Source organism: Acartia tonsa, chromosome 7, assembly GCF_053477335.1.
Source record: "Acartia tonsa isolate MP-2025a chromosome 7, ASM5347733v1, whole genome shotgun sequence".
Taxonomy (NCBI): domain Eukaryota; kingdom Metazoa; phylum Arthropoda; class Copepoda; order Calanoida; family Acartiidae; genus Acartia; species Acartia tonsa.
This window is the reverse complement of record NC_137266.1, coordinates 4,920,002-4,929,638: the sequence shown is the minus strand read 5'-3', so window position 1 is coordinate 4,929,638 and position 9,637 is coordinate 4,920,002. Positions and strand designations below refer to the sequence as shown.

General features: G+C 32.3%; 2 protein-coding genes across 3 annotated transcripts; both read right to left on the bottom strand.

The window, feature by feature from the left end:
- Nucleotides 1–4,745, bottom strand: LOC145324715 (uncharacterized). Of its 2 annotated transcripts, XR_013881313.1 has the most exons (5): nucleotides 4,627–4,745; nucleotides 2,712–2,800; nucleotides 1,493–1,540; nucleotides 327–1,057; nucleotides 1–174 (listed from the first exon to the last, which is right to left on the bottom strand). XR_013881313.1 is itself a non-coding variant. In XM_080167312.1 (4 exons), the coding sequence occupies exons 1-4, from the start codon at nucleotides 4,638–4,640 to the stop codon at nucleotides 987–989; spliced, it is 222 nt and encodes a 73-aa protein (XP_080023438.1). In that variant the 5' UTR covers nucleotides 4,641–4,745; the 3' UTR covers nucleotides 1–986. The 2 variants fall into 2 exon arrangements, 1 of the variants encoding a protein (XP_080023438.1); XM_080167312.1 differs by having other exon boundaries at nucleotides 1–1,057.
- Nucleotides 4,746–7,012: 2,267 nt separating this feature from the next.
- LOC145324711 (uncharacterized) lies at nucleotides 7,013–9,628 on the bottom strand. The gene is made up of 5 exons (XM_080167308.1): nucleotides 9,278–9,628; nucleotides 9,012–9,151; nucleotides 8,665–8,893; nucleotides 7,888–8,439; nucleotides 7,013–7,791 (listed from the first exon to the last, which is right to left on the bottom strand). The coding sequence occupies exons 1-5, from the start codon at nucleotides 9,528–9,530 to the stop codon at nucleotides 7,169–7,171; spliced, it is 1,797 nt and encodes a 598-aa protein (XP_080023434.1). The 5' UTR covers nucleotides 9,531–9,628; the 3' UTR covers nucleotides 7,013–7,168.
- Nucleotides 9,629–9,637: the final 9 nt, after the last annotated feature.

Genomic DNA, 9,637 nt, shown 5'->3' with positions numbered 1-9,637 from the left:
TTTCTGAAATAATGAGAAAAATTACAGCTAAATAGATATTTTATTAACATTAACAAGCACATTTTTATTACAAAACAAACACACAAAAAACATGGAATTCAACAAGAAAAATTGTTCAAATAACAGAATATTTTCAACAAATATGATATGAATTAGAATCTTTTCTCAGCCATACTGAAAAATCATATATAGCATTGCACTACAAACAATTTTCCGCGGTTATTAAAATAAAAAATCATAAGATGCCCGTGCTTACAAAACTGGAATCAATTTTATGATTTGTATTTTAATATTCGTGGGAAATTGTTTGTAATACGATGATATACATAATTTTCAGTATGACTGAGAACCGCTTCTAATTCAGCGGAAATTATGAGGTTTCGAAGCCATATTGGAATAGTCATTAAAAGTACAAATAACAGGTACAAATAATACATATTTATTATTTATTCACTCGTTTCGTAGTTTCTTTTCTTAGTTTGCATGAAAATAATTACGAAACTTTGTAAATAAATTGATAACAGTCAAAAAACAAATTTTTAAAGTACTGTTTTAAGAAGATCATATCAGTTCCAATTTTTGGCAGTGCAAATTTGTAAATATTAATTTTAAAATACTTTTCAAAATGTTTAGGTATTAGGTAATGGTTACAAAATGCAAAAAATTAAGAGATTTTTTATTCATCCGTAAGAAACAGTATTTAAAAGTTTTTTTTATTACTAGTACTTTTTAAACTAGTGTACATTCTTTGTCTACAAGGTCGCTATTATTATGGTACATAAATGAATATAGAAAATACTTGTATATTATGACAGGTTGCTAAAATGGACATTGATAAGTTCGTTCATCCAGTAGGCGGGCAGGGGATGGTGTAAAGGGGTTGAATGAGGGTAATTATTATTTTAGCCCGCTGCAAGTTTCACTTTAAAAGAGAACATGAAAATCTTGTGTAACATCCACGTAATAATATATCCATTGGTACATGATTATTTTCTCTGTGCTGCTAATCCTGGCGGAAGTTTGCTGATGTAAGTCGTTGGTTGGCTCTCTACTTTGCCTTAAATTTTGAAAATCAGTTTAGGTAGGTATGTAGTAGGAATAAGGTACAGCCAACAAGCGAAATAAATATAAAATAATATTTAGGGGGCAGATAAAAAGGTCATGTCCGTTTGTCCTTTAGTTTCAAAGCTTAGCTTTGATGGATGTTGTCATCCTTATTTTTCTATCCCATTATATAAAGTAGTAAGCGTTTTTTGTCTGTCCCAAAGGATCTCGCTAACCGCTGAACCGCTTTACAATGAAGCTTCTTATAGGTCCTGGGAAGGTTTTAATCTTTTTTTAAGGAGGGTGTCTGCAACCCCTCCCCGCCCCCCACCAAAAGAAAATTATTTTTTTACTCTTATAAAACCCAAATTTAAAATGAGATGAGGTCAAGCGTTGAGTGCCCCTAGAGGCTTCTAGGGGGCGTAGCTGCTAGTATAATATAAGTAACCTGATTGTTGATTTAAATTGGCCTCATTTCTAACACTCGGCAGAGGTTCTAAAATTAAAACAATTAAAACATTTGTTTTGTTAATGTATAGGTCTAGGGTATTTGTGGCTATATTAACAGCTGAAAATTTGTCAATTTAGGTTGATAATATATGGGCATCATTTATTGGTCAGTTGATTCATTCAGTAGGATTGGAGTAAAGGGCGTGGATGGGTGAATATTCTTTTTAGCCAGCTGCGAGCATCACTCTATCAGAGTACACGAAAATCTGAAGCAACATCCAAGTAATAATATATCTTTTGTTTTATCTTAATCAACCATTCCAATAAGAAAACCCAAAAACTGGCCATCAATAGATGTAGAATATACGTGGATATTATGACAGGGGAAAAAATGTAATTTAAGGTTGGTATTTTCCCCTCATTTACTGGTCAGTTCTTTAATTTATTAAGAGGGGGGGGGGGTGAGGTACAGGGGGGATCGTTGTTTTAGCCCGCTACAAGTTTCATTCTATTAGAGTATATGATAATCTAGTGTAAGATCCAGGTAATATAAACTCATTTCAATATCAAATGCATCGAGAAGGTCAAACTAACACTAACTAATAAGTCTAATAGAGTATATTTTTAACTATTTTATGGGAGGGAATTTCTTGCACTCCCCCCCCCCCCCCCAGCGAGACATTTTATTTTAATCAATCTTTTAAAAAACCTTTTTTTTAACTTGATTGAAAGTAGAGGTTCAACCCCCTTACGCCTAAAGTGTCCCCTGAAGCCTGAAAGTACGAAGCCTATACCAAATAATAACTAGGTATTGTGGAGAAATAAATTCATGAATTTTTTTTCAGAACAATTTTTTCAAAAACTCAATCGTATGAGTTGAGTGTTTGTCTTATGAAGCGAAGTCAATTTATAATTTACTTACGGCTACGCCCCGTAGTTTTGAAAAGAAAAAGTAAAAATAAATTGGGAATGATGGAGTCAAATACAACCCCCCCATCCCCATTTTTAATTTTTAGTTTTAAATTTACAAAATAAATTTTTTTAGGAGAATTTTTTCTATTGAGAGTACCCTCCTCAAAAATGATTAAAACCTTCCTAGGTCCTATCAGAAGCTACATTGTAAAGGAGAACCATATCAGTTCAGCGGTTAGCGAGATCCTTTGGTACAGACACACACACAGATCCTGTTACTTTATTATACGGATTAGAAATCTCACCTTCATCTTGGCAGTTGTAAAGAGTCATGACCGCGTCTCCAAGTTTGCTGTAAGCATTACCAGCCGCCAGAAATATTTCACCAACCTTACTGAACATTACATGTCATTTTAATATGAAAACAGCAGAATAGACAGACAGTCGTTGAAACCTGTTCTGATCCATTGTGAAAACTCATGTATCGTATCTTACTATAGACTATTTTCCCCTAATAATGAAGAAAATGGTTTTATCTTAAATTTAAGACTTTTTGGTCTTTTGAATCGCTACAAAAAATGCAAAAATAAAGTTTTTAGAAAAGTTTCTTGAATTATAAAAATAGAGTAGCTTCGAAACTGAAAATGGCATTATCCTCTTTTTTTCAATTTTGAAAATTTGAGTACCCCCCCCCCCCTCCCCCGACAACGAACAACTATTTTAGGTTATGTTATGTTATAGGCTAGAGAGCCGAGCGCTGCGGCTAGGCAGGCAAGGGGGCCGAGCGCTGCACCTAGGCAGTTTAGGGAGCCGAGTGCTGCGGCCAGAGTTCTTAGTTGTTCGCTGTCGGGGGGGGGGGGGGGGGGGGGGTGGGGTTAATTTCTAAGAAGATATTACCCTGAAAATATTAAAAAGATTGTTTTATAACCTTAGCAACAATGACTAACATTTTAATATGTTTATTTTATTCTCTTAGAATGTTATAGAGTATGTTTTAAGTGAGGCTTTTCTAGGTTTGTCCTTACCGAAAAGCTGTAATCTTAAAGAGGACTATCCACGAACGAGAGCACATGATTCTAAGTACCTTCCAGCATTGATCCTAAGTATTTTCTTTCAGAATAGAATAGGACACCATATATTATTAATATATTGACGAGAAAATTTACGTTTCACCATATTTTTTTTAGGTATTTTAATTGATTTTGAAAAATTTTATGAAGCTAATTCTTTTAATAAAAATGGATATTTGATGATACATATGCGAATACTCGTGTTATATAGATTGTAAATTAATCCATATTAGCATTAATTTAAACATACATATGAGATAAAGTAAATGTTTATTATTATTATTATAAATTAAAGACACCCCGAACTCAACAAAACGTTTGATAGAATTTTAACGAAAAATGGTGGACATTTTTTTACTTTTCTTCAACTTGAAGTGGTGAAACATAAATTTTCTCGTCAATATATTATTTATTGATAGTGACCTATTATATTCTGAAAGAAAATACTCAGGATCAATGCTGGAAGGTACTTAGAATCACGTGCTCTTGTTCCTGGATAGTTTTCTTTAGAAATGTTTCGATCCTTGCACTATGATTCATATAGAAATTAAGTATAAGATGGAGCATAACCAGATTAACGGTTATAATTAAACATTTTAATTCTTTTATATTCATTAGAATTAGGGCTGGCAATCCGATTCTGAATCCGGAATCCGTTAAATTTTTGGCACTTTTTGAATCAAGATTCCAAATCCGCAATCCGTTATTTTAATAGCGGATTCGGATTGTTAATTGTTAGGCTAAAATTGGCGTTTTGAGTTTTTTGGTCCAACTATATATTTTAATTTTTAACATAGTTAGGTTAGGTTGAGTAAGGGTTTAAAAATGGCTGCTGCAAGGTCTAGAAATAGGAGAAAGGCTACTCTGAAAATATGAAAAAACGCAGCTTTAGATTCTTCCCAGTACTCGATAAAATTTAACGACTTAAATAATTTTTTTAAAAAGGGCCTTTTTAAAATATTGCAAGAATCCGCAATCCGGAATCCGTAAAAAATAAGAATCGGGAATCCACAGATTAATCCGTTTTTGTAAGAATCCTAATCCGGTCCAAAAATTGGACGGATTGCCAACCCTAATTAGTTTTAGTTTAATTTGTTGACCTTCGCTATTATGGATGTTATTATCCTTATTTTAATAAAATTATTCATACCTTGCCGAGTCCATTGTTAAAAATAAATAATAAATATTATTTAATCTGAAAATGGTGTTACAAACATAATAAATATTTTATTAAAAACTATTTCTCTTGAATTTACTTTACATATTAAAATTTACTTTAAATAATTTTATTTCTAAAATACCTAAAATATATCAACGTGTGGGATGATTAATGATTAATAAAACTTAACAGAAATTTTAAATTAATATACAGTTGCTTAGAAACCAATGATGTGTCTACTAGATATTTTAAATATTAACTATTCTAAACCCTAAACGTATCGTATTTCGAGTAAATTTGGAAGGGAATTTAGACATATGAAAATATTGAAATTGGGGAATATTTATATACGTGTGCAAGAATTCTATTTCAAAAATAGGATATTAATTCCCCTCTCACTTCGTTCAAAAATACATCCCTATTTCTATTTTTCTAAATATTCAAATTTCTTAATATTTATATACGAAGTACTTGGTAAATAAATAGAAGATTTTGAAAAATAATAAATTTTTACGTTTTATATTTCTATTTCGAAATAAATCACGCAATCTTAAATTAAGTATGTTCGTTAAACAATTCCGAAATAAAATTTACTAGATATATTAGACTTTTAGGTTCTTTCTATGAAATTAATGTGATGACATAATTTCCTTACTCCAAAAAGTCTACCTGTTAAGAATACGACATTTTAGACGTCTTACTTTTTTCATTGCTTTTTTTACAGGGTAAAATAAAAATTCTTCCTAATATTAAAAAAGGATAATTTTGCATTACGTAAAAAAAGTATATAACGATAATGAAATATATTAAAGTTAACTTATAATAGTTTGTAATTGTATTTGTAACAATATATTTATAGATTCCCTGTTATTTGATATCATCCGTTTCCGGTGTATGCTGTTATATCAGGGATAAATATATACACAAAAATTCCTCCAACAAATTTTTATTATTTACCGTGGTCAAAACATATTAAAAAATCTTATTTTAAAAAATGTAAATATAACGAAATAAATTATATTGAAGTTTCTAATTACCCATGTACATTTCTACCTCGTGCACCTCGTGCACACACACACAGTTCTTCAGTCCTTATTTGAATTTCAGAGTGTATTGACACGTCATACTACGCGTTAGTTAGATACAAAGAAAAGTGAAAAATAATAAAAAATTTAATATTCAATGTGAAAACTTCAAATGGAATTATATTAATACAATAAAATAAAGTGATAAATATTATTTGCATAGTTATAAAAAAAAAGAAGAAAGAAACAAAGTCTTAGTCAAGTGTCAACACAAGAAGATCTAATTCTGTACTGTCGTCCGAAAAAAATTATTGTAGTCTATTGTTTTGAGTGAATGTCATAAGAGTACATACACGTCAAAATAATAGGCTATGTTTTCTATTTCGGAAGGCAGTACACATAATCATTTACTGTATATTAAGGTAAGGATTTTGTAATAATTTGTAAATATAAAGTGATAAGTCTGTTCGTTATAACTTAATTATTCTTATTTTGCCTTTTGGTAATTTCAATTTTAAACGCACAGATTTTATACTGTGAATAATTCGGCAAGCTCCATACTTTGTTTTTAATTATGTTTATTTTTTATTTTTTTATATCGTTCCAAAATTACAAAGTATCGGGTGTGTTTTATCGATAAGTCTTACCTAAAAATATTGAATCCCTGTGTTCGAAAAGAATTTCCGTGCATTTTTTTACGTCGTTCAGAACGGCTCGGCTCCACATTAGGTTAAAGTGAGTTTTTACAGTAATAATATGATTTAACGGTCTATTTCCTTAAATTAAACTTAAAAACCATATGTTACCAAATATACACACATCCGCAGCCGTATTTCTAGATTCGGCTCCGCGTTTTTTTTGCGTTGAAACTCGGTTTTAAATGTACGCTCATATTAAACCTGATTATCAAGCTGTTTTTAAACAAATTTACTTACAATTTTGCTTAGACTCTTATATATTCGCATTCTGATAATTCAGTTCTGACATTAATGTCCGTATTTTTTTTACATTTTAACAACAAATTTTTATGTGACCTAATTATCCGATTGGTCTGATTTTTGGTTTACTGATGTTTGAATGTACAATAATATAAGCGAAGCGGCAAGTACGCATTTTTATTTTTTTCCATCACCCTTTAATTGAAATTCAAATTTATTTTTGGATATTTAGTATTTACTTTCATTTGATGTCCAACTTATTTACTCTAGAACCTCGAGCAAGAGACCATCCACGCATAAAGACACAAGACAAGTATGATTTGAGTAATGTTTTTGGCTTCGCTACTTATTGATTATTCATCCTTGTTAAATTAAATAACAATACTGCAAAAAAAAAAATATATCAATAAACAGTTTTTTGGGTTTTATTACAACATTTATTTTATAATGGTAATGATACAGATATTTAAAAAACACAAAATTATTTCATTAAATTATTTGTTTTACTTTACTTCTACTTTATTTCTTTCCAACATAATTAATATGATAAACATATTTACAAAAATTATTTCACTTTTCCAGTTCCTTGGTTGCTGTCTTCTTGGTAACTTTTACCTGCCTATCCCAAAATGCTTGGGACTTCTTGGGGACTAGCTTGTTCATCTTCAAGAACATGATGGCGTGGATGGTTTCTTTCTCTAGGTTATACCGCCTCGATGAGTAAACTAATTTGAGGTGTGAGAAAATTCTCTCACACCTCGCATTAGAAACAGGTAAGTTGTTGAAGTTGGTCATCAAACTGACAAGTCCAGGTGGATAACATATCTTCTCTGCAACATGTTCATACCTGGCAGTAAGCATCCTGTGGGTTGCGGTCATTGCTCCTTGTTTGTACAGTTTCTGGCGTTCTTCAACATCGAAATCCTTGGACTTAGATTTTTTGACTTTCGCAATTTCCTCCTTTATCTTAGCGACTTCACGTTGGTAACCGTATGTCAAGGCATGCAACTTGGATTCTTCTATGTTACTCCAATCCTTCAGCCCAGCTTTCAGGTGTTTCTTCATGACGTCCAGGGGATCCTTCTGTTTGTCACGTTGTTCTTTCTTTTTCTTCTTGGCTGCTGCTTGAGCCTGAATTTCTTTGAACTCTTGTTGTTTGTTCCAAAACATCTTTTGGATGGGTGTCATCATGCCTGTAATACATAAATATAATTAATAAAAATGATAATTGAATTATTTAACTAATGTTATTATTATTATCTATTTTAATTAATATTGTATATCTTTACCTGTGGGAGGTGCAGTTTCTGGAGATTCGTACTCGTCAGCTTCGGAATCCTCATTGTCGGCATCCGCATTAGCTCTACGCAGGTCGGCCTCTTCATCTGCCTTTTCTTCAGGACTTAGGTTGGCTCTCAGTGAGATTCGGTGTAGCCGTTCACCCAACAACCTACAATTTTTGGGTGCTTGTTGTAAAATTGTTTTTGCTTCATCCTGTGTCACCGTAAAGCTTTGTGTGCCACTCGCAATCATTTCCAAATGACTGCGTGACAGGGGGTGTAGGTAGAGACAGACTTGCCATCCTGCATTAGTACGGACAATCTTGTTAACTCTCAGGTGAAGGAACTTGAATACACGTCTAGCGAATAAGTTGCCAGGCATACTTGTCCGTAGGGTAAAGAACACCGTATCCAGCATGGTGAACATCTGGACGATTGTGGCCTCATGGGCTTGTGCAGGAATTGTCAGCATGGTATCCACACACTCCAACACTTCCAGGACTTCTCTGAGGGCAAGAACCTGGTCAGGTGTTGGCCACAGATTGTCAAACTTCTTGTTGACTAAAATAAAAATTAAAAATTAAAAATTAATTCTATTGATATATACAGTTCTAATTTTTAATTAAGGGAACGAGAGAAGAAATAATTTATTTAGTTTAAATTTTAATAAACTTCTATTTGTTACCTTTCTCTTTTGTTTAATTAAGGGACAGAGAGAAATTTAAATTGGTAATTTTGTTAGTTTTAAATTGTTGTTTAAATTATAATTAACTTTTTTGGGTTTACCTTTCTGATCCTGCACGGATTTTTTCACCTTCTGAAGTAGTGGTTTGTTGTCAAACAACTCTAAGAACCGCTTTATCATGTTCATTCTGGAGCTCCATCTCGTCTCCACGTATCTGGTAAGCATACGTTGTCCACTCTCTACCAAAATGCGACGCAGCTTCTTGTTATTCATAATTTTACTGACCAGCTTTGCCAGGTTAATTATGGTTCTGTTGTACCCCTTCCCTTTCTAAAAAAATATAATATTTGTTAATTTTCACGTTTTTGTATAATTTATTATTTAACTTTTTAAGTTACTGTATAAGTTATTTAGTTGGTTCTATTAATCATTTAATTAATTTACTTACAACTTTGGCAGCCTGCTTCAACGCCAACTCCACTTGGTGGTTGAGGCAAACACCTCCCACTATAAGTCCACATTTCTGCTCATCACATTTCATTGTTCTTTGGATGTTCTCTTCTATTAGTTTCCCGAAATTTGTGATTGCTGAAAAGAAATAATTTAATAAATTAATATAATTTAGTTAAATGCATTTCGTGAAACTACCCCTGTAAATCATTAAATGTAATTCATTGAATTTTTTGGGAATGAATTTAATTTAACTTTACTTACCCTCTCTTTGTTGTGGATCTTTGATGGCGATGGACCTGTAGAAAATCGCACTTGATATGCCGCCATCGCCTTGTCTTGTTCCTGCCAGGGTTTCTTCATCTCCATCCTGACCCTCACCTTCGGCTTCTACAACACCATCCTCAACCTCATCTAAATCTTCTATAAACAAATCCAACGGGATTTCATCTTCACTATCAGCCTCAGGTGTGTCTTCCTTATCACTATCATCATCACTGACTCCCTCATGGTTCATGAAACTTGTATACTCTGTGGGGGTTTTCCCGTGCTCTTCATTGAGTATCTTGACGGACTAAAGAATGAAAAATAAATTAATGATTTACTTTCTAATGGTATTGTTTT

What these genes read in the sequence shown, in the direction of transcription:
- LOC145324711 (XM_080167308.1), bottom strand. Translation starts at nt 9,530, where the DNA reads ATGAACCATGAGGGAGTCAGTGATGATGATAGTGATAAGGAAGACACA. An exon ending in TGAAGCAGGCTGCCAAAGTT is followed by an intron (nt 8,894 to 9,011) that starts GTAAGTAAATTA and finishes ATATTTTTTTAG; the next exon opens with AAAGGGAAGGGGTACAACAG. An exon ending in AGAAACTGCACCTCCCACAG is followed by an intron (nt 7,792 to 7,887) that starts GTAAAGATATAC and finishes TATGTATTACAG; the next exon opens with GCATGATGACACCCATCCAA.
- LOC145324715 (XM_080167312.1), bottom strand. An exon ending in TTACAACTGCCAAGATGAAG is followed by an intron (nt 1,541 to 2,711) that starts GTGAGATTTCTA and finishes TTTTAATTTTAG; the next exon opens with AACCTCTGCCGAGTGTTAGA. An exon ending in CAATTTAAATCAACAATCAG is followed by an intron (nt 1,058 to 1,492) that starts GTTACTTATATT and finishes TCAAAATTTAAG; the next exon opens with GCAAAGTAGAGAGCCAACCA.